Source organism: Epinephelus moara, chromosome 10 (assembly GCF_006386435.1).
Source record: "Epinephelus moara isolate mb chromosome 10, YSFRI_EMoa_1.0, whole genome shotgun sequence".
In the NCBI taxonomy this organism is placed as follows: domain Eukaryota; kingdom Metazoa; phylum Chordata; class Actinopteri; order Perciformes; family Serranidae; genus Epinephelus; species Epinephelus moara.
The window spans coordinates 14,974,767-14,999,341 of NC_065515.1; the positions used below are offsets into that span (position 1 = coordinate 14,974,767).

Consider the following 24,575-nt stretch of genomic DNA (forward strand, 5'->3'; position numbering starts at 1 on the left):
ACTTTTCTTCATTGTTGCAACAGAGCACAATGTATTCACCCAAAGCCCCTACAGCTATAACGTACAATAAGCACCTACTGTGCAAGTGAAAATACTGACGCACATAATGTATAAGATAATTTAAAATTGAATTTATTGGCATTTAATTTTAAATACACAATATAACAAAATTTAGAAAGTCTAAAGCATACCAATACAATTAGTTATTCTTTTGTTTGCTGTAAAACTATTTACAAAAAGTATTTTCAAGTTCGATAGAAACTGTACAGTCATCTGTCCACAGGGGGGTCAGAACAACGTGGGAGTCAGATAAGTAGTGAAGGCAAGTGGGGTGAAAGGCCACCAGTGTCATACTGAACTAGGTGGTTGTTGCAACATCAGTGAAGATAACATTTAGGTCAAAACATCTTCTCTTCATACATTTTGTTCCATAAATGGTGTTCCAAATAAAACAAACAAACAAAACAACCAACCATATGTGGGACCCCAACTGTGGAGATCATTGACAACTTCATTTCCCCATTTGTTGCATACACAACTAAAAACAGGAAAAGAAACACAGCCAAAACTATCTTTGGAAACCATACTTTTAACAGGTTTTCTGGGTCATACTTCTTGGGTGTTTCCTTCCAGAGATCCTAGGCCTTCTTCATCTTGTTCATGTGAGCGCTGCCGTTCTCGTGGCGAGCTGAGCCATTGCTGGTGCCGTTGGTGGCTCCGTGGTTGATGCCGTTCTCGTAGTGTTTGCCGTTAGTGTAGACGGCTGTGCCGTTCTGACACTGCTTAACGTCCTGTTTGGGCAACCGTTTACCCTTCACATAAGCCTGGATCCAGAAGTTGGAGAAGAGCACGAAGAAGAAGGTTCCGTACATCCAGATGAGGTGGAGGATCATGGGGAACTGGTAGTCGCAGCTGTCCATGAAGTAATACTGGGTAGCATGGAGAGATACCAAGACAAACTGGGTCTGTTGGGAAGAAATCAAGAGTCAGCCAAGCACTTACTAAAAATAAATGTAGAGGAATTTGTCTCAGTGCCTTTGGAGCAGAGACATTAACTTGGCATTTAAAAACATGCTGAGGAGACCAGAGTAGTTAAAGACACTGGATAAAGGCTCTAAATAAATGCATTCAGGCTACATCATGCGGTCCTGGAGCTGCTCCCAGAGGCCCATGAGTAGCAAAATTAAAATTAAAAATTAATGATGAAGCAAACTACACAGAAAATGGAGTGTAGGGTGTCCGTACCAGCTGAATGGCAGTCATGTATTTCTTCCACCACAAAAACGTCTGGAAGCGTGGTCCAGCAGCAGCAAGGCCATAGTAGAAATACATGATGACGTGGACGGTAGAATTCACCATGGCATGGAAAGATCCCATTCCACCTGGGGTAATGATCAAACAGCTTTAGGCTGACTCAGACCAGTGTAGAGCCTCAGAGTGAAACATCTACGGCCTCTACATCCTTAATTTTTCTCACTATTCTAGATATTCTTGGTATCCTGCACAATGTTTCTTTAAGGTCCCGAAAAAGGGGACAGTGTAGCTGTACATGTACATGACTGGTTTGCATGATGAAGTTGACGTCACGACAACCTTCCACCTGCACTTGCTTCTCCGTTAATCATTTTCAAAGTCTTAAATAAATCAAGATTTATGTGTGTACTCACCAGGAGCATAGCCAACTCCCCACCACCAGGTCCAGGGCATGAAGGAGTGGTGGAAGATGTGTAGGAAGGTGACCTGGCCGTGCTTTTTCCTCAACACGAAGAACAGCTGATCGAAAGAAGATATTGATCAGTTAAAGCCAAGACACAGTGACCAAAACTACACACAGAGGCCATTGAGTATCAAACTTACTGTGTCCATGAGCTCAATAATCTTGGAGAACCAGAACAGCCAGGCCACTCGGACCATCTGGTGAGAAAAATAAAGAGTTGGTTAAATAATCATTTCACTTATTATTAGTCAAGAATTGTGTCCGACTTATTACAGCGAGGACTTACTCGAAGTGCTTCAGGACTGTCGGACGTATCAACTGCGTCGCATCGCCAGGTATATGATGTGAGCCAACCAGACATCAGGAACTAAATGAGAAAAGTTAATTTACTTGGAGACTCACTGTATTTTGTAGTTTGTATTCATAGCTAAAACATAGAGTGATTCTTACAGATATAAATTCAACCAAAGCTACATAAATTAAGATACGCCCATTCTGAGAGCTGCACTATGTGTGGGAAGTAAATTAAGGGGCGGTTACATTATTTCTTGAAGTCTGTATTAGCGTGAGATTTTCTCAAGCCCTTTTAAAAACATTTCCCATGTGACGTAGCTTTCTATGTGATGGCGTTGCTTCATGTGCCTCTAGTTCATGTTACAGGGTTTAACCTTCAATGCTGATTTATCCCCCAGACCCGATCTTCCTGCCTGGACTGTTTACATTCATGTTTGAGGTGACTCATGACTGACATCAGTGTGAACGTATCTCTGCCCTGAAATGCCTTTCACACGCAACCAATGACGCCAAGCACGAAAAAACAACAAAAAAATGTCACATTTGCATGATAGGCATGTGGGGGGAAATAGTAATGACATGGCGGTGCAAGTGTTCATCTCCTGAATGAGTTGCTGCAGAGGTTGGATGACAATTTATCATATGTTGAGCATGACGGACGAAGGGAAATAAAAAGCCATAGCTACGGCTCTGTTAGCAACTATTGCTGGCAGCTCTGTGGAGAGAGGGGTGTGGGTGCAGGAGAGGAGTCAGGAGTGATGGAGCCGCAATGTGGAGGGTTTCATGTGAGAACAGTTCCTCTAAAACTTTAGGATGTCTAGAGCTACATTCCGATATATCTGTTGGTGCCTTACGACAGGCTATCGCAGCAGGACTCAAATGTAGACAAGCTAACCCCGTCAAAAAGCTTCATGGCTCACGACCGGGGCAGCCTTCTGTAGTTTTAACGGACTGCTCCTACACTGTGTGGTGAGTGATCTGATCTGATACCACTCTCACAGCAGCTGCACGGCCAGTGACTGGATATGTATCGGATTTCAGGCCATATATGAAAGTGGACCATATCTAAACTTTCTGTGTCCACACTGCTCTAAAAAAACAAAAACAAATCAGATCTGTGTCTCATGAGATACAAAACAGATTTGGGGAACATTTTCTTGTAATGTGGATGTAGCCCTATGTGTTATTGATCTGTCACATTAGCTGCATTCCTCAAACCCGTTAACTGTCACAGCAGCAAATCAATGTACTGCTGTGGACGCCATGTTAGTAGACCAGCAACTCCTGTGTTCTGAGATGTAAATCAATTGTTTTGTCAAAGAAGTCTGGTGGCTTTGAAGAGAGTGATGTAACAGCTTCAATTCTCTGTTAGAAAAGACTGACTGCAAGGTACAGTGGGGAAAAATATTACACTGATATGACACCCCTAAATGAGCGTTTCCATTTGAAGAACCCTCAAAAGAACACAGATGGATCCGTCCTTTAATTACACATCTTTAAATGTTAGACTTTAACTAACAATGTCTTACTTCATAGACGATGTATATCGAGAGCACCACTAGCGTGAAGTTGTAGACTATCATGGCTTCCTTGAGCTGGAAGGGCTTGCGATTGGCCATTAAGCGAGGTCCCAGGTACAGTACAAAGAACAGGTAACTCAGCAGTATTGCGGACATGGGAATAGGACTCTGCATCAGTGGATATCCCTTCAGCCGCGGATCTAGAGGGGCAAAATAAAAAGACACGATTACATTTAACAACAAACACAAATTGTGATTGTCTATATTTACTCAGGTAAGTTACTCACCAATTCCCGCCAAGAGGTAGTCGTAGATATCCATGGCGTGTGAGCCAATCTCCTGGATCTCTCGAAGCATGTTTGCCGCCTTGTATTGTGACCCAAGTATCTGCAAAAAAAACAATAAGCCTATTGTTACTTTATGTCTCATGTCAAGTCAAACAGTAACAATGCCTCCACCAATCCCATGACAGTAATTCAAAGACTGAAATATCACTTAATTCAACAAACTTTTATTTTTTGCCACTTTTGAAGGTTGCACATCTTGAACATGTCCTCTGAATCCAGATGTAGTCCTTTTGGATGTGATACTTTAAAAGAATAACACTCAACAGCACTGTCCATCAAGAATGGATTACATAAATACCGACAAATAAAAATCACATCTTATTCATTGCTTGGGTTTTCCTGGCGATCACGCGTGGCCAATGAATGCTTTTAAGGAGGAGCATTCGGAGACATTTCCTGATTCAGCGGGATTGAAATGCAATTACCAGGACAGTGCAGCTCATCTCTCACCAAACAAGCCCTCCCAACAAAAATCCCAGGATGCTTTGCTCAAACAGCTCATGAGACATGGCCTGATATCAGAGAGGAGGTGCTACAAGGAACTGGGAGGGCATCCCTCATCCCACAGTAAGGCGGCACTCTACTGGCTGCTTGTGTGCAGGACTCGTGCCAGAAGTTAAGACACAACACCCAAACTGCTCTCCTTAAATGAACCCAACTGGGAGTCAACAAGGCAGAGTTCCTGATCACTGAACTAATAATACAACCTGCAAAACGCTTATGCTGATATTCGAGTTCCCTAAACTAACAAGTGTTACTTCTTCTTATGTGGCAACTGCACTTATTGGAAAACTGCCACTGTAAACAGAATCTATCAGTTAAACTACATATATGTGCACACATGAATGTTGCTATGGTTTTCAGAGCTGCGTAATTCTCTGTTGACAAAGGCTTATCATATCAAGTGTAAACTGTAAAGCATATTCACAAAGTAGAGGACACGCAGGGTGCGGTCTCCTCTCTCACCACGCCATTGTTGTACAATCTACAAAGCTCTGAGTTTTCACTGCCCAAGGCCTAAAGAGCAGCCCGCCTTAAGCCAATATAATTTACAGCTAATAATTTCATGCTGTGCAATGAAGGGCAGGGAGCTCACAAAGGTGCTGCTCAGGCAAACAGAGAGAAAGAATACAGTGCAAAGACATTTGATCTACAGCTATGCATTTTGCCAACAATGAGCTGGGCATAAATTTAAGGATGTATGTTTAAGCTTGTATGTTATCACGGGATAACATACGGTGGAATTTGAACATGTGCACACTTGTTTTCAAGGCTGTTTTAGTCTGCAAGTGAGCAACTGAAAACCTCAAGGCAATGCATGTAAAACACATTTCTTATATCTACAGGAACTAACTTACACTGAATGCAAAAAATCTAAAATTGCTGCTGCAGCTTGAGTTGTTCCGATACCAGTACTGGAAATGCCTCCGATACTGCCTAAAATGCAGGAACGCTAGTCTAAGCACCAATGTTTTCATGGCAATTAATTTTTCTTAGCCCATGCAGCAAGTTGCCCTGTGTAGCCATTTGCAGCTACTGTTTTAGAGTCATGAAAAAGAACTGATTTGCAGTTTAGTTTAACATTAGCCGGTAGCAAAATGTCAGTGATAAGGGCAATAATTTACACTGGAAAGTCCCACCAGTAAGGCAACATGTACAGTATTCAAGACCTTAGTTTCAGGGTTAGCAGTAGCTGTTATTCATTTTTAAATGCAATGGTATCAAATTGGTACTGTCAAGTTCGGGATTCAGAATGGCAAATATAACATCTAAAGACCTCCAGCTGTAGCCCCTTTTCGCACAGTTCAAATGAAAACATAACAGCCCTTGATCTGCTTATTTTGTGCATTCATTGTGTCGAAGTTAAAACGGATTGTGAGCAGCACGCATCGACACTGTAAACAGATAATATCTCACAACCTGGACATTCTTCTTCCCTGTGTAGATACCCCCTGCAGCTTGCTCACCTCAGGGTTTTTCAATTGTTAACCACAAAGCAATGTCAACAGCACAGTATCTTTCTAGTAGATCTTCTTGTTCAGGCTTACAGGTGATTGGGTTCAGCATTCCAGACCAATTTCTAACATCTACGCAGCCGTTATCACATAATGTGCCCATGATGGTGTGTTGTATAGCAGATCAGATACATACAAAACGCTGTGGTTGTGTTTAAACCGATGGTGAGGCATTTGGCCAGGCGCCTCACATTTCAACAGTACCATCATGTCTGTTGTGTGCAGTCTGTCTTGTTCTGAGGAAAAATGCTGAACAGTTAAACGCAGAAGATGACCATCTGTTCAGGTAAGTGGTGACGTCTTAGTTCCTGTAACACAGTGACTCTGAGTTGTGTCGAGGCAGTTTGACCACATCACAAGGCTTTAATGTGAGATGATAAACAGATGAGATGATCTGTTTACATCTGATATTTAAAAAGGAATTCCTGAAGCCACAATTCTCCCTTCATTGTGTTGGTGATTCTTTATATTTTAATAGTTTAGTGTAAGTTTTTATACACTAGAAAACAGATCAAATTATGTTGTAGACAATATTACAATATGTAGAATTTGCTCTTTGTATACAACTTATTAAATCTCTCAGTTCATGTTCAAACTACTGTATGAACATGCAACACGTGAGTCACTGGAAAGGGATCTTTAGAGAATACTGACCAATAATAAAACTGATTGTGTGAGTCAGGAGGACAGTCTTATGATCATTAACACTAACAAGAAAAAGGAAACAATATTTCTGTATCCTAAGGCCCTGATGAAGATAGAAGTTTTCAGAAAATTGAAAATGAAGCCCCGACCGTTCCAGCTCAATGAAACCACAAAAAAACTTTTCATCAAGTGGCAAAGACCATTTTAAAAAGAACAACTCAATATTAGGGGTGTAAAACACAAGTTTCATCACGATACGATATTACATCGATTCTTTAATATGTTCTGATATTAGAGCCTGACCAATGTTGGATTTTTGGGGCCAATGCTGGTTGTGATATCAGGGAGTAAAAGGAATTTCCAGTACGGGTGTAGTCTAAGATGTACTGAACTCAAATATTTCACTTATGGAGCAATGTGTTTTTATAGCGCCTCAGGTTTCATATTTGAAGTAGAAATGTGGGAATTTAACTTTTGGACTATGTCTGAATTTACAAAGGATGATTTTTGCATCCGTAGTCAGAGGTGTCCTCAACTCAAATGTATCAGTCATTGCAAGAGTTTTTTTCTTCCAGCAACCACCCCCCCAAAAAAAAACAAAGAATAAAGAAATTTCCCTCATAATTTAGCGGTATTTACTTTTTAATTTACAAAGGACATGGGTAACTTGGTTCATATTGCTTGTGAAAATAAGCTAATTAAGTCCATATATATCACAAAGTCTGCCAGTATATGATCACGGTTCGATTCAACTGAGGGGCCTGCAACCGACCTGTGACGATATCAGTAAATATCCTCATTGTCTTTTTCTTGGCTCCTTGCCATTGTCTGCTTGGTGCTAAGCCTCTAACACTGTCTGAATGTTTAGTAAGGAGGTGCGCTGGGATGCAAGTGGTGACAGATGTGCCATGAGAATTTCAAAATAAAGGCATATAGAATAATGGCTCTTTGGTCATTGAATCGATATACTGGTCCAGATCAATGTATCATTACACCCCTAGTAAGTAACACCAGTTAGTGAACATCAATTCTTTGTACCATTTCCTGCATATACCTGTGAACTCAAACACAATGACACCACTTAACGGTTCCTAATCACCACCAATTAGAGGCATTAGTGTCACCTCAGAGTTTGGATCACTAGTATAAACTGAAGAACTGAACTTTAACCGCCATTGCTGTTCAGCTGTATCAGCAATACTAGTTGCAATTCCACAAGAGGACAGGAACTTCCTCATAACTGTGAGAGGGGTCCACAAAGTGTCTGCTGTGTAATTTCCATGACAGAGTGGAGCAATTTAGCTGCAGTCACATGACCATTTAAACACCACCCTGACTTTAAGCAGTGACCTCTGCACCCTCTCAACAGAAATGTTCAGGATTTACAGCTTTTAGCTACATCAGTTTGTTCTTGTGACAAACTAAAATAAAAGCTTTTGATTAGTTCTACAAAAAAACAAAAAACACCGTTACTCCTTCCTGGTATGTCCCACCAAAACCACTCGTTCAATTACCTTGACAACGAGGTGGCTGGTTTACTTTACAAAGGAGATATAAAACAGTGGAAAGGCAGGGGGAACATTTCCTATGAGAGCCATGTCAATGAATCATAGAGATGGAAAAAGGGAGCTCACACTCAGGAGTTAATGATGAACCAAAAAGAAAAAAAAAATTCAGAGGAGCAGACAGGATCCCATTAGCCAAACACACAGTGAAGTATCCGTTATAAAATCAGACATTTCAACCAGAGCAGCCTGATATCCTCAAACACCAAAAAAAGAGAAACCTTCCCTCTAAAAAAATACCCGAGCTGCTCAACATGTGGGCAGACTCCACACAAGTTAGTTCACCTTCTATGTAAGATTATGCAACTTACCTTGTCGAGACTAGAATAATTCTCCCCTTAAATCATCAAAAGCCAGTGTGGATTCTTCTTTCACAGGACGGCAAAGCCTCTCTGTAAACTATGAGGGCGGAAGAGCAGGCAGGCAGGCGGGCAGGCTGAGGCGGCAGCAGCAATACAGAGGAAACAGCAGAGCAGGGAGAGGAATAGAGACAGAAAGAGAGAGACAGAGAGAGAGAGAGAGAGAGAGAGAGAGAGAGAGAGAGATGGGGTAAGGGAATGAGAAAGTAAACTGACAAAGTGTGACTGGTACAGCAGTCTTCCAAATCCCCACCCTCCCTGACTCACACAGTGGATGAATAACTAGCTCACAGAGGGAGAGGGAGGGAAAGAGGCTGAGCCAGAGAGAGCGAGCACTGTGTGTAAGGGAGCGCCAAGGCAGAGTACAACTGGGGTGAGAGAGAGATGGCCCCTATTTAAACCCACACTACAAAACTCCACGATATAAAACGCGACCTGCTACTTTTGTGACCGCCGCCCTGAGTTCAAAAAGTTTGAGTCCCCACCTTTGACTCTGTTTGACTCTTTTTATCGCACCCTCCACCCACTGAAACACACACACAAAGAAACACACACGACTCTGGAGTCACCCTGTAAGTTTTCGCTCAGGGGTGGGCTGATAATATTATTCACAGGCAGCAGGCGAGAAATCAGTGGAGACTCTGTTATCATGAAGGGGGCCATTGTTACGCCTCTCTAACCGGCCAACACCCATAAAGCAAAACTAGCTTCCATGTTTCTCTCTGTGTTGGGAGACAATCAATGTCATGGCTAAAATACCTGAAACAAGCCCATAGTCGTTGCATTTCTATCAGTTTTTATGTGCTTTTGTTGTTGAATATTTGGCACAGACCCACTTTATGTTTGCTTCACACTGCATACTCACAAATCTAAGCATAAACATCCAGCTTAGTGGAAACTGAGAAAAATAAACAGAGAAAAATTTAAAACATTCGACCTAGGAAGTGACATAAACAGTCATACAAGGTTGAAGTTTGCTCAGGGTTGGAGAGTAATGCTAATGACAGACCAAAACGACTGCTGCAGAGGGAAGACATGAGTCACACAATAATGCTTAAAATTCCTCTGAGCGCGTCATGTACGGAGGTTTTGGTCTCCTTGATAAGAAATCACTTACTCTGATCTCACTACCACACCCAGCTTTTCTAAAGACGAACAAAACGTAACAGTAGTTTTCAAAATTTTCTGCTTATGGATAACTTTAGTCCTCTGGTGGCAGGTAGATGGAAACATGTACGGGGAAACCCTGATTTAGCATTCATGACTTCCTCAGCTTTGCAACATACCTAGCTATCAGTGTGGTCCACACACAGTAGCTTGAACATTTAAAGTTCCTAAGTGACACATTTGTAATCAATCTACAAGGCAGCATTCGCACTTGCAGACTAATAGAGTGTTAAAACACCGCAAAGCCAGCTCATGCTCAAAATTTAGCTTGGGAAGGCTTGTAAGTAAAACACAAACAGCAATACGAACTCTAAAAGTCAGTAATTGCCATTAAAAGCCTATTGTCTGGTGCCCTTTTTGTTTGCAAATTCTAGTTGAACTTGCCTGTTCAAATCACAGATATTTGACAGCGCAGCACAGGTGATCTTGTCTCTGTGAAAGCCCTCTTCAGTACAATGTATCTGATTCACTGGGCTGGTTTTACCTGTCACTCTGTCACTGGGGGGTGATGGGCAGTGCATCTTAGCCCCTCCTCCAAATACCGAAACATGCCTGACAACAAAATAGATCATCGTTCCTTGCCATAGTTGCTGACAGAGCCATTTAAAACATGATAGTAATCTTGTCCTGCCAGCTCAACACCCACTGGGACGCTGCGTAAAACACAAATAAAAAGAATTCAAGGCTTTGTAAATCCTTTTATGACCTATATTCAATTAAATACAGTACAAAGAGATGTAATGTTCACACTGATAACTATTGTTATTTGTGACTGTAAACTCATTTGGAATTTGATGCCTGCAGCAGCACATTACTAAAAGGTTGGGACAGGGGCATGTTCACCGCTGAGTTACATCACCTTTTCTTTTAACAACATTCAGTAAGTGTTTGAGAACTGAGGAGAGTAACTGTTAAAGCTTTTAAAAGAGAAATTCTTTCCATTCTTGCTCAATATACAACTTTAGCTGCTGAAAAGTTGGGCATCTCAACTGTTGTATTTTACGCTTCATAATGTGCCACACACTTTTAAATTGGAGACAGGCAGGCCAGCCTAGTAGCTGTGCTCTTTTATTATGAAGCCACGCTGATGCACATGCAGATATGACTTGGCATTGTCTTGCCTGAATGAGCAGGGACGCCCCTGAAATAGGCATTCCCCGTCTTTTTTTTTGCCTCTGTTTCATCTTTTTTTAAAGTGTTTAAGGCCTTAAATTCAGAATAAGTGTATATTTACATTAAAAAAGTTCATCAGTTTGAACATTAAATATCTTGTGTTTGCACGGTATTCAATTGAATGTAGCTCAAAATCAATTTGCATAATTGCATTCAGTTTTTATTTATGTTTTACACAGCATCCCATATGTTTTGAATTAGGGGTTGTACTTATTAACTCTTAAATAAATCTGGGTGTGTCTTTAAAATCAAGGATTTCAACTTACTGCCATAAATCAATCTGGCTTCATATTAGCCTCACTTTTCTCAGCCACTTTGTGCTTTCACCTCACTAGATGTTGCAATATGTCCTCCACAAACTACAGTAACAATGCAGCTCAATCTTGATCATGCCTTAACAGTAAAGTAGGTTGTAAACTTCTTAAAGGGCTAGTTCGGGATTTTTGAAGTGGGGTTGTATGAGGTTCTCATATATATTCAGTGCATTACCTTCAGTAGGTGACGGTCAGCGCGTCCCCAGTTTGGAATAGCAGGCAGGAGTCCCTCCAGGGAAGCTCAGCATTATATTGCTGTGGACGGGGGTTGATATTAAAATGTACTTTAGCCACCTTAAAGGAGGCCCACGTAAAAAAAGGATTTATTCACTGCTTGACCTCGGCGGCAGACAGCCTTTTTCTTTGGCGCTACATTTTCTCAACTGTAAAACATCAGTATTACTGCGCTGCCCTTACTGTGCACTGAATCACTCCGCAGATCAGCTGTTTGGGTCAGAAAGTTCTGTTGTGAAATCAGACATAAAAGAAACTTTACTTTTGTAAGTACCAGTATTTCAAACATAGTGCGCGCTTGTGTCTTGCTGGGCTAATCAAACAAAGAAAAACTTACTTTGAAGACAACTCGTTATTAGGTCTGTAATGACATAACAAGACAGAAGACCTTTTGGATGATTTTTTTTTTCTGGTGGTGCACTGGTGGAAGTTGAGTGATGTGGACCAGTGTGGATGAGAGAAAACAGTTTATGTCGGGTGGTAATGCATTACGTGATATTGCAAATACAGTAATATTACACAAAATCCTGCTGGTAATGTGTTACCTTACTTTATTACTACTAAAACGTAATACATTACTGTAACACCTTACTTCTGTAAACACGTTACCCCCAACGCTGATGCAGACTGTATCTGTTCTTGCATCCTCTGATTCAGAAAGATCCTGAACCAAGTCCCCCTCACGGCATCAGTAGCTCTCTGGGTCTGTCAGCATCATTTACAGTTGACACATCTGCACCATCAGGTACCTTGTTCTCTTTCTTGGCCTCCAGTTTCCACAGAAGTTGCTCTGCTCTCTCTCTTGGCCTGTTCCATCTCCCTCTGCAGAGGTTCCTCTTCTGTAAACTGTGGTTTAGAACAGTATCATCTTGTCTCCACAGAGAACAGCATTTCATTGTTGCTGTCATAATCACTCATTTTGACATGTTTTTGTCGTCTATTCCATAAACCACTTACAGTCAGTCAGAGTAATACAGTGTGCAGTAGTGGAGGTGCAGTCATACGGAAGTTTTATGGTTGAGAAAATGCAGTGTCAAAGAAAAGGGCTGTCTGATGGCGAGCCAAAGCGGTGAAAAAATCCTCAATACAGCGTCCACTTAGACTGATATTGATATATTTTTTTAGGCCTCTTTTAAAGGTGGCTAAAACACATTTTGATATCAACCCCTGTCAATGCAATGGTTCTCTGGTGGGACCCCTGCCTGCTATTCCAAACTGGGGGTGCGCCAACCACCATCTACTGAAGGCAATACACTGACTACATATAAGTACCGCATACGATCCCACTTCAAAAATCCCGAACCAACCCTTTAATGCCTCGATAAAATTCCAGAGATGAGTTGAATTGTAGATACACCCTGTTTCCGGGACACAGTGCCAAACAAAATACACCTGCTTATTTCAGAAGCATCTGTTGACTTGGAAAATGTAAAAGCAGGAACTTGTGTGCATCAGATGCATTATAGCACTGAGCACAAGTCTCCCAGAATTTTCCACCAGCATATCACACACTGGTGTGAGGAGTCCGACTTTGCTGCCAAGGTACAATTCTCAGGTCAAGCTGTGCAATGTGAAAAACATCTTCTGTAAAGAAATGATGCTGTTCTGAAAAGCAAGATCATACATTCAATGAATTACCTTCAGAGATTAATGCAGAAATACCTGTGAAAAGCTAAGACTGATAGTGTCAGGTAATAAGTAGTTCGGCTTAGCAGAAGATGTCCTTTTTGTCAGGTCTCTTCCTGTCCTCACAACAAGTCAGCAGAAAGTCATGAATGGCAGCTGCAAAATGGAGTGAATGCCAAGTTGACAAAGATACCAGCTAAGTGAATACTAGTGTCACTTAGCAAAAACAATAACACGCATTCCTACCAAGGCAGAGGGATGATAAACCCACCCAAGGGAAAACAAAGACATTACTCAGAGCACTTCCTGGGTGACAGCACTGCCACCTGGGGCCCAGTTTCGCTGAGTCCAAATATGTCTGTCTTAACTATGTCTAAAGATAACAAGTGAGAAAAAGAAGAGCTGTATCCAAAAAAGGCTGGTCTCATTCCACACGAGTTACAACTCAATCTCATCCAAACTCGTTTTGCTCCATTGTCACCCAAAGATGCTTCAAAAGGAAAAATAAAACTACCAGATCATAAATCATTCAAAACTTGCACAGCTCATGGGTTGGTCTGGCCGATGACATATTTGCCCAAAAAAGGAAAAAAGGCAAATGTAAAACAACCAAAAAGCCTTGTTGAGATGGATCAGACACTTGACAGTAAAACATTTAGCGTTAATTCGGGGCTTATTACATGCATTTAACTGTTCTGAAGTTTACACCACACTGAATTTGAAAGCAAAATCATCCCTCTCTTTAACTCTGTATCTCTGCTTTGCAACCTTGTCTTCTGCTGCATCTGAATTTAACAATGCATGGGCCAGAGACATTGTTAGTTATTTAACAAAAATCAAAACTAACTGCATACCACCCTCTAGATTTGAATGTGCCCATCAGTTTCCAGCCATGCATGCCAAATTTGTGGTATAATAAAAAAAAAAAGAATACCGCAGACTTGGTGATATGCAAATTCAACATCCATGTTAAAAACACATTGAAGACAAACTAACTTTCAGAAACCTTGACCAAAGGCCTAAGTCATAGTAACTGTAGTAACCGTAGTAACCATAGTAACCCCCCATGCACAGGAATGTTGCTGAACTTGTCTGGACGCGACATGTTTACACCGTCTCCTTTTCATTATGTTAACCTGAGGGTGTGTGTGGGGGTGTGAGTGTAGGTGGCGGTGGTGGTGGTGGTGGTGGTGGGGGTGCAGTTTCACCCCTACCTGCAGCTATTCAGACAAGGCCAACACTGGTCTCATTCTCTTCACGCCCCTCCCTTCTTCTCTGTCCCCTCTGCCGGTCTCAACGACTCCGATTTCTGGAACTTTCCACACACAACAATAGAGCTTCGCGTCCTTGTGAATGAGCTCGAACTGATGGAGATTGTGGAGAAACGACTGCAGCTGAGCAGGTGCAGGAAGAACAATGGAAAGTTAATTTGCATGGTGGCATCTTGCAGGCTGTGTCCACTTACTGAGGTGTTAACAGGGGGACCTGCAGAATTATGACTCCCTTAAATAGTGTTGCAACTGGATAGGTTTAATGTTGCAAATAATTATGTTTAGGAACTCATTCATTCATTCATTCATTTGTGTAACCCTTATCCTGTTAGGGGTCGTGGGGGAGCTGGAGCCTATCCCATCTCACATTGGGCAAGAGGTGGGGTACACCTTGGACAGGTCGCCAGACTATCGCAGGGCTATATGTTTAGGAACTGCTGAAGCTTAATCAGTCATTTTCAGTCACACATAAAAAAAGTGACATTAATTGCACAGTTTTATAGTGTAGTTTTGAGTCATCATAACTATTTTATTTATCATTTCCCATCAGTTATGATAAAATTGCACTCCAAGTAATTGCAGAGAACGTGGAGACATCACCACAATAAAGCCAAACAGGGCAAAGACAGCACTTTAGAGGTAAAATCAAACGTAAATTCATCCATACACCTAAAATAATCCCTCACTGCAAAGGAAAACTGTGTGCACACAACCATGGAAAGTACTGTAGGACAAAGTTGAACCACAAAGGTATTCTGTAAACAGTGACTGGTGTTTACACACACTTCAAAAACCTGTATGCTCATCTTGACTACTCATGCTCATTGACCCTTCTGACTTTTGTACTTAGAAGATGTCGCTGCATTCTCAGTTCTCAGCAATGTGACCTTGGATGGTACAGTGTTTAAAGAACTGACTGAAATAAAGGCCAAACCTAGGGGAAAAAAGTAAGGAACAGACGGTACATTGGGACTTCCTGCATCCAGGCCTTTGAATCCACCTGCTCCACTGAGCTGACAGTTTTGTCTTATATAAGGTAAAGCTTGGGAGGCAATGCTCAAGAGTATGCAAAAATCTACAAGTTGTGACTGGAGCTCACAGAGAAAAAATGTTATCGGTGGGAAGGTGGGACGGTCCCGTTCAAAAACATGCCATCACTTGAAATGCTCGAACAACTTTAACAACTGAAACAACTCCTGATGGGTTCCTGGTTTTCTATCTGTGCTACAAAAACCAGTCCAACTGTATTGTGATATCCTTTCAAGTCAAGTAATTATATAACCCAGTATCTCAAATCACAATTTGCCTTAAGGGGCTTTTTTAACTCTGCAGCATACAGAACTCTCTGTACTTATGGAAATCCCAATATACACCATCCAAATGACTAAAATGATACATAGAATGTGAACATACATGATAAAGATGGATCGAGAAGGATGTAAAGCAGCTTCCAGGTGTCACAAAACATCTGGAGCCTGAGCCACACAACCTCCTCTCCACTATGTAATCTGGAAAGAGGACCGGCTACACAAACAAGAAGCAAGACTGAAGCAAACACACTTCACACAGATAACTGTGTTAAGTACAATCATCATTCATCTACTAGCATCTATTAAGCACTGAAAGGGATTCCCTAATGTGTGTTAAAAAGCCCCAGCATTCCCCCTCATTGAAAGTTTTTCCTTGTCCACTTCAGGGTGTGTCCTCGCAGCTGCCTCTTGGAAGAGCGTGCTCAAACTCATCAACAAAACAACTCCAGACTTGATATGTGGGGCAAGTGTTAAACACGCCCCACAGACAGGTTGCCATTATGCAAGACTCAACCACGACTGGAATGACACTCGCCATGTCTGTCAGGAATACCTCAGATGCTAATATGACAAGAACTTCCACGTGATGGTTTCAAACATGCACACATGGTGATGACTGCAAAACTGAAGATGGAGTTGTCTGATATGAAATTTATGACATACAGAGAGAAAACAATAGGCAGGTGTGCCAATGTCTCCTAAAGATTCATATCTTTTCAAACTTTGTAACAACTGTGTTTTTTACAATCTGACCTTTGGTCTAATTCTCGGCAGATATTAAAAACCAACGCATGACCTTACAAGGAAATTAATAATTACAGGACAAACAAAGCAGCCACTGATTAGACTAAAAACACACCTTTCTCTGCATGCTGGTCAAAACACAGCCAGTCATCTCCGAGGTCATCATGACATATTTAAAGGACTGTAACAGCCACTGAAGTGCAGCTTTAAGAAACTTACACTCACTTGAGTCAATTCAATCAACTGTAACTACAATGCTATGAGTGGGGGTGGAAGGGTGGGTCTGAAAGTTGCACTTGACAAGATTTGTACTGTATGACAACAACACCATCACAAACTTAGCACCACAAAGTGCATTTGTAACAGGTAACAGTATCCTTAACTTAACCCATAATTGGTATTCATGACATTTATCCTAATGAAATGCTAAATGTCAAGTAAGGTAGCTTCCTCAAAGGGAGAAATGAGACATCAAAGCATGAATTACAAAACAGTCTCTTAAAATACCAACAAGGGAGTGTACTTATAGCGTCACTTAAAGCAGCTAATGTGGGGGTAAGAATTTATGCGGTTACTGAGATAGGAGAGATGCTCTACGAACTTCAGTTTGTTATTTATTTACATGTTAATACAACGTACACAGCTAATGTGTGCTGGGTTACCTAACAACATTCAGATCCAAAGTAAAGAGCGTAAATTTTGCAGTTTGCCAGAGGCAGTGATTATGAAACAACTGTCACCATCTTGAACGTTTTCAAATACCCCGGGGTCACAAACTGTTGCTTGCTTCGTGCTTCAGTTGACAAGGATCCCTTTACCACCAGGCTTGTTGGGTATATGTGGCGAGGGAAACATGCATGACCAACATTTTTCCACTCCTTGGCAAAGCACTTTACTACAACTGCTCACTCAGTGACCAACAGGAGGGGGACTGTGGTCTGTGTGATGTTTGACTGCTTCATAAACACACCCAGCTCTGCCTGCACAGGTTTTCTTGACAAAAACCTGGTTAAAACATTTTGTTTTTTTAAAAAGTGAGCGTCACTTCCACTGGCTGAAACTTGCGTCAAATGAGTCCTTCAGAGAGGGTGTTGACATTAGAGGCTGATGGAGTGATAACAAAATGCAACGCTGCAGCAGTAACAGTCACAATGCTGCTGTAGTGTTTACATTACTATTAGACATACACCTGGGTTGGTTGACCTTGAGGTCCTTTGTCTCCATCCCACAGCCGTTGGTTACGGCTTATGTTTACATACTACACAGAGTCAGTGATCCATTATCTACCTCACTTGGCCATCATCTGAGAGGAAAAGCATAAATGAGGATTGGCCAGTATGTTCGAGAAACATTAATTCAATGTACAGACAAGCACCGGGTCTGCTGCAGCATATTCAGCATTTTCATTTTCTGTGTAACCATAAAGAATAAGAGACTAGGACTGCAAGATATGCAAGGCAAAATATATTGCAGTTATTTTTTTAAATGTTGCCATTGCGATACAGGTCACAATTTTAGTTGGACTGTTAGTGTTTGCATTTTTTTTACTGAAAAATAATGATAACGATAATGCGATTAAAAAAGTTGCAATCTTGCAAAAAAAATATATCAGTCGGCTTTGCAGGACTTGCCTCAGTTGCATCACTTGCAAAACGCAGCACTGTTTCCTCTGGAACATTCAGGTGTTATATGACACCTGTGTAGTAAAAACAAACTGAGCCTTGCAGTATTGTTTCCTTGTTATGTGTTGTATGAAGGTGAAGTGTGGCTGTTTGTGGTTCTGTCTACCTCCTAGGATGATGAAACTGAAAGAGAGTTTGACATGACTGCTGCATGCAGTAATCCAGGCGGGTCTCAAAGTTAAGTAATTATTGAGAATGTTATCTTTAGCCTATGACAGGGACACTCAACTTTCTTTACCTGGGGGCCACTTTTGCAAAAGACAGGAGCCCAGGGGCAATATACTCTTGTCAAACCAAATTCTAATTGGTTGGACAGGTGCTGGTGTAACTTTAATAAGACTGTGTGTCCACTAAAGCATTTCTTTTCCCAGCTGGTTGTTTGGCACTTGCATTTGTCCTCTATGACGGCTGGTCTATGTGGTATTTGTTCCTTCTCCACTGTGATTGGACAGCTGGTGACAGTGTCGAGCTTTGAACATCTTTCAATCTAATTTTTACTCGGAAAGCTGATAAATAATTACAGGAGACATTTACTGTGAGACTTTAACATTATGGATTCATTTTACGAAGTCTCCACAAAGACCCTACGGTTTAAGGCTGGCTGAAAAAGTTTCTAAAAGAAGAAGGATCACACCGGAGCCCTTGTTGCAGCAGCAGGGTGGCTAACGTTAGCAGCTGAGCTACAAATAGTAAGTCTAGGGGCACCCACTGGCTTAGCGGATAGAGCAAACGCCCCATGTACAAAGGCTGTGTCCTTGCCGCAGCGGCTGCGGGTTCAATTCCAACCCAATTTATTTTCATTTTAAATTAGAAAGTGGTGGAAAGTGGCCCAGCCAACATCTTATGCAGGGCCCATGTGGGTACTACATGTTCTTCTGACAAGTGGGCCCCATATGATATTGTCCATGGGCTCCATATTGACGCCATGCCAATCGCCCACATGGATGGGTTTACCCAAGTGGGCTCCACAGGGGTTATGCTGGGGCTACCTGGGTAGCAACTATGTATGGGCCCGAAATGGGCACCTTATCTGGGGCTCACTTGAGTAAACCCACCCTAGTGTGCAACTGACATGGGGTCAAAATGGAACCCGTGAACAATCCCATATGGGGCCTATTTTCAGCTCATTTACTACCAACATGGGCCCTACATGCAAATGTTAAGGGGATGGCACCCTGCCACTGGCCAGATTTGGCCCAAGGGCGATCAGTTTGTAAGAGTATCAGGGCTATATGATGTGACAATGTTAATATTTACTCATCTATACAGAGTCACATAGTAAAAAGGTCAACTCCTTCTACTCAAGTGAGTCAAATGCCAACCAAATACATATTCTCAGTTACCAAAAAATGACCAATGACATCCAGCAGTCTTACAAATCTGTGCTCGAGAGTGAACTAAACTGGACCCTTTTTTTTTTTTAAATGTGTGCATCTCTGATAACACCTTAGGCACAGTAGAGCTACCAAGAGCTCCTAACAAGGTGGACCCATAAATGCACCTGAGTCCACTCTGTCTCTAAACCGTTAGACACAGTTACAACATGTGGCCAGCAGGTAAGTCTCACTTTGATAGACTCTAATGAAACTAAGGAAAAATGCTGATCTACCTGTTGCACATAAACACACACAACAAAGTGTCCTCACTCCCATTAGGATATAAAAGCCTTCAAAGTGCAGGACACCCACTGAGCCGAGCGGAGGAGACCCGGCTGTCAATGAGCTCTTTGTCCGCAGCACAGGTGCAAATGATGAGATACAGGACGATAGCATCAATGGCTAAAATAACTACACTGATTGGTATGCAAATTTCATTGTAAACCACATGTTTTCAAGGGATACACATTTGTGCGCACCGGATACGAGGTCAGAGGTGACACGCGCCCAACTTTCATTTGCAGAAACACTAACCCCAGCCTTTTTAATGAGCAGCAAACGTGTACTTTTAGTCTAAAATACTCTACTTGGAAATAAAAACAACAAATGAAGCCCCTGAATGAATAAAACTTGGGCATGACGTTACGGAAACTGGCAGCGCGCGCGCCCCCAGCACCCCTCCCAAGAAATAAACGCACCTGAAATGGAATAAAAACCTCTGTAAGTCCACAGACCGCGAACTGTGACACTGTATAAAACCATTTAAAGAAACTACTCACCTTGTTTAAACCTGCGGAAACTGTAAAAAAAAAAAAGGCTGAAAGCGTCGCCCGGCTCGTGTGTGAAGATAGTCTGCTTCCTCTTCCTCTCTGCTAAAATCTTCCTCTCGACTGAACCCGCTGATGGAGCTGGAAAAAAGGTGGAGTCACCTCAGGGCTCCACTGCTGCGAGCCGGTCGCCTAATAAGGACGTAACCAACTGACAGTATCAAATGTCAGTCAGCACCGATACAAAATCAATCAGCTGCAGGTTGTTTCTAACAAACTCAACTGGCAGATGATGCTTGCTCAGACCAATGCAATGTAATTCTGCTGCTGGTGGGAGTGGACCTGTCTAATCTCTGGTGCACAGTAGATGATACACTCCAATTTGGAGGCAGGAGTATAGAGTTAGCATCACAATGGGCCCCTGGGGACAGATAAGCAAAGGGCCCCCTCCACCTCTCCTTCATAAGAGGAAGACACCAGACTTTGTGGTGGTTTTGCATCTCTTTGTGCTCCCTTTGTGTCTCCTTGTGGTTATTTTGTCTTTTTCAGGGTGTCTTAAAAAGTCTTGAATTGTCTTAAATCAAGATTCGATATTATTAAATATTTTCTGTCACATTACCATGAAAGCTTCTCCAGCCTTACAGACCCAATGACTTTTTACAATCATTGGACAGAGCGTCAAATTGCAATGATAAATAGAATTTATGACCCAATTGTTGTCATTTTTCCTTACTGTTAATTTTGGAAAACGCACTTGGTACACACGCACACATATATAATGTGTATTTCCATTGCAGGTTTGGTCTTAAATTTCATACAAGGTTGTATTAACAAGGTATTAAAAAGTCTTTAACTTGGTTATATCTATAGACACCCTGTTTTTGCAGTCCTTTGGGTCTCCATGACGTAATTTCGTGACTTTTAGAGGTAATTTTGTCATTCCTTATTCTTTTAGTCTCGCTCTGTGGTTCCTTTGCTTCTCCTGTGGTCTTTTCACATCTCTTTGTAGTCATCCATGTTTGGTACATGTTAATTTGAGTGACATTTTGAAAGTGTAGGCCAGGGGGCCCGTTCAGTAATCCATCCATGTGTACAGGTTGCTATATCAATTTAAATAAAGTCACTCCAATGTCACAACTGTACTGGTGTGCAGGGACGGTTGTGACATGTCTACAATATACACAATTATTCAATCAGATACTCAGATACTCACCATGTTATTGTGACTATTTTTTAATCTAATAACCATTGCCTTTCTATGCCAGGCTGCATGACATAAAAAAGGGGAAGCCTCACATTAAAATGTGACAGTCCACAATGATGAAATCGCTCTGAGTCACAGTGTAAAGGTCACGTCCATCAGCACTGGAGCAGATCTTCATCAAATGAGTCTTAAATTTTCTACTTCCTGTTTTTTTATTTTATTTGTGGCTTCAATCATTTTTCTCTAAAGCTTTAGACCTGCCTTTCCACAGACTTTTAGCATGCAACTGATTATCATTATCTTTACATGTAACTTAGCTGATATAATATCATAATTATTTATTTATTTATTTATTTATTTTTTAAATATAGATGAAAGTTCTTGGTTCAGGGACAATTGTAACAAGGCATTACAACTGTCCCAGCATCACCAGCCATGTTTTCGTCACATGTCAACTGGCCTGACTGCTACTATGACATGTTAGTCATGTCTATTTTCAGCTTACAAAATACTGATCCTAATAATACTTGTTTGGATCCCTAGACATCTGATCTCAGGACAGTATCCAAAAGAAAAGCTACGTTTTCCAGTTTCAAATGTGGCTCCTTTTTTGTAAGCAAACAGACAATCTAACTGAGCATGTGCAGAGTGTCATCTCTCACAATTGTACATGGTCTACCCTACTTAAACTGTCATCCTTTAAACAATCTTCATGTCTTTATTTATTTCTTCAACTGATTGTATCTTGCACCACTGCACACTGGGATAAAAGACACCCCACACATCATTTACACAACGCTGTAATTCAAGCATCAGATCAATGAATGACAGAATCTGATCCCCAGTAAAGATAAGAGACGTCAGCTTGTACATGTCTTTAAACTGCTGCAGCAGCATGTTTTACATTTCACGTTATGTAAAACATACTCAGGTATGTGTCAGTTTATTTAACGTTTAACATTTAGGAGGAGGATGTGATGCTGGTAACTTAAAGGGATCCTGCACAAGCAGCCTGTTTGAGTCCAGCGTAGGGCTTCTGGAATGTTGTAGGTGACGCTGACCTGATAGTGAGCTTCACCTGTAATGATTACACAGAGATTACAGAGAGTCCGGAGGATCTGAAACCTGCTCTGCTTGTGTGATCAGACATCATCCAGTACAGCTTCAGCTTTAAGCGTGGGGCCCTCTCTTACAGTAAGCCTACCTGAGGCGTCAGGAGAGCTTTTTAAACCGGGATAAATCATTTTGTTTAAGTTAAGATAAGACACACATTTCAACACAGAAACACACAAAAATGTCTCGTAAAGGTACCACAGACAGAAGATTAATCCACAGTAAAGCTTGGCACATGTGTGGCTCTATTATACTGGCAAAATATGCACCTAATATATATGTCAAATATAGAACATGCCATTAATATATGTATTTTCCAGATTAAGCTGTTAGTTCAGTTGAGAACAAATAGTAGCATTTACACTTCAGCAACAGGCAAAACAACTTTCCACCTGCAACAGTTTCATTTGCCTTTGCGTTTGTTTGGACTGGCGATGTGGGTTTAGTGACAATAATGACAGTGAGTGCTGAGTGACAGTCAAAGGTGAAAAAAGGCCTGACTAGTTGCGCTTCCTCTTGTGTCACATTTTTGGGTGATGACTGTAACACCCAGAGTGAAAGTAGAGCAAAGGGCAGCAGGATGCACAATGTGTCATGCGTGTTTCCTGTGTATGTCGTCACTAGTGGGAGATTTTGAGAGATTGAAATTGCAGTGTGTGCATGTATAGGTCACATATGTTGAATACCTTTTGAATCAGGTTTTTCCAGCTAATCCAACACTTAAGCTCAGTAGTGTCGTCTTGTGCTTTCCCATAGGCCACTTTGTTCATATATTGTACAGTATGCAAACATTTTACGCCCCATTATAAGCACTGAGTGATATTCAGTCAGCATCGAAGCCAAAACCACCTGCTGCTCTGAAAGAAAGGGTATTCCCCTGATAACTCACTGATAACCCTGCATGTGCCAAGTGTCTAAAACAGCATTCATAATAACAGTCACAGTGACCCCAAGTGGATATGTTCTGTTACTGCAACTTATGACAATGTCTCTGTGTGTCAGCCCTGTGATAGTCTGGTGACCTGTCCAGGGTGTACCCCGCCTCTCACCCAATGTCAGCTGGGGCTCCAACACCCCCACAACCCCTAACAGGATAAGCGGTTATGGAAAATGAATGAATGAAAATGACTTTTGCCTTTTCACTTTCTCTTACTTTAATGTTCTTAACACATACACCACTCCATCATAGCCATCAGTGCTCCAGCATGTTGTGACTGTGATGATCCCTCACTGATGAACACATAAAGATGCCAGGACTAGAGGTGGTACCCTTACTGCCCAGACTGTTATTAGCATTATATCTTCAGATTATTTTCCCCTGACGTTCAATTTTTTTGATTGTAGAAAAAAAAAGGCCTGCAATCTGGCTCGCCGCCTATGTCGCCTATAGGAAGGAATCTCACCACCTGGATTCAACGACAGACTTGATGGCTGCAGCTCACTGAAACACTGTGGGAGTGTTCAGATAAGGATGCACACTGAACCCAGTTAAGATATGTTAACCTTGGAGAGGAAGGCAACCATCGCCGCATATCTAGCTTTAGTTGTCTGCACTGCTGCTTTTACATGCTGTTGCTCCTTAACTAAGAAGATGTAATTCATATCATAAAACTTCAACATGTGTGATCCTGTGGTTCTGTAAATGACACTTAATCTCATCCTACAGTTTTATTCTTCCATACGGGAAGGAATTATCACAAAGAGTCTAGATAGCTTCATTTTGCAGGTTGGGTGCCATTCACCCATTCACTTTCAAGACAGAGGGAACAGCCAGGGTGGCTATCGTAAGAACACTCAGCCCTTAAGGGCATCAGTAAATACAAAGTTTTAGTCAAACGTGCCTTGTTTGTTCATGATTTGAGAGTGTTTGAAGAGCATTTTTTTAGAGACAAGCACTTTCTCTATTTAGGGTTAAGTTCAATGACAATATCTTAAAAAGGCCAAGAATTTAAATGATATGTTATTGAGACTGCACAAAAAAAAGAGTGGCACGGACTGCCAAACATCCAGAAATGCTTGTGGGATCATTCTGCTCCTTCTGTCCTATATGTGGCTTAAGAGGAGGGGTTGTTTTCTCAGGACCTTTACCAGAGGGCTGGACTTTGGTGGGACAAGTGGGCTGGCTGCTCTGC

At 41.6% G+C, this 24,575-nt stretch overlaps 1 protein-coding gene across 5 annotated transcripts; it reads right to left on the reverse strand.

The window, feature by feature from the left end:
• Positions 1-111: 111 nt before the first annotated feature.
• On the reverse strand, positions 112-20,293 carry elovl1b (ELOVL fatty acid elongase 1b). Of its 5 annotated transcripts, XM_050054437.1 has the most exons (10): positions 20,139-20,293; positions 8,415-8,539; positions 4,041-6,129; positions 3,819-3,918; positions 3,541-3,731; positions 2,004-2,084; positions 1,858-1,914; positions 1,668-1,773; positions 1,246-1,382; positions 112-965 (listed from the first exon to the last, which is right to left on the reverse strand). In XM_050054437.1, exons 3-10 carry the CDS (start codon positions 4,152-4,154, stop codon positions 639-641), a joined length of 1,113 nt encoding a protein of 370 aa, XP_049910394.1. In that variant the 5' UTR covers positions 4,155-6,129; positions 8,415-8,539; positions 20,139-20,293; the 3' UTR covers positions 112-638. The 5 variants fall into 5 exon arrangements, with proteins under 5 accessions (XP_049910394.1, XP_049910398.1, XP_049910396.1 ...); XM_050054441.1 differs by lacking the exon at positions 4,041-6,129; XM_050054439.1 differs by lacking the exon at positions 20,139-20,293 and having other exon boundaries at positions 8,415-8,663.
• Positions 20,294-24,575: the final 4,282 nt, after the last annotated feature.

Coding starts and splice junctions, on each gene's coding strand:
- elovl1b (XM_050054437.1), bottom strand. CDS start 4,154: ATGGACAGTGCTGTTGAGTGTTATTCTTTTAAAGTATCACATCCAAAA. Junction 3,919..4,040: donor AAAAGTGGCAAAAAATAAAA/GTTTGTTGAATT, acceptor TTTTTTTTGCAG/ATACTTGGGTCACAATACAA. Junction 1,915..2,003: donor ACAGTCCTGAAGCACTTCGA/GTAAGTCCTCGC, acceptor TTTTCTCACCAG/ATGGTCCGAGTGGCCTGGCT.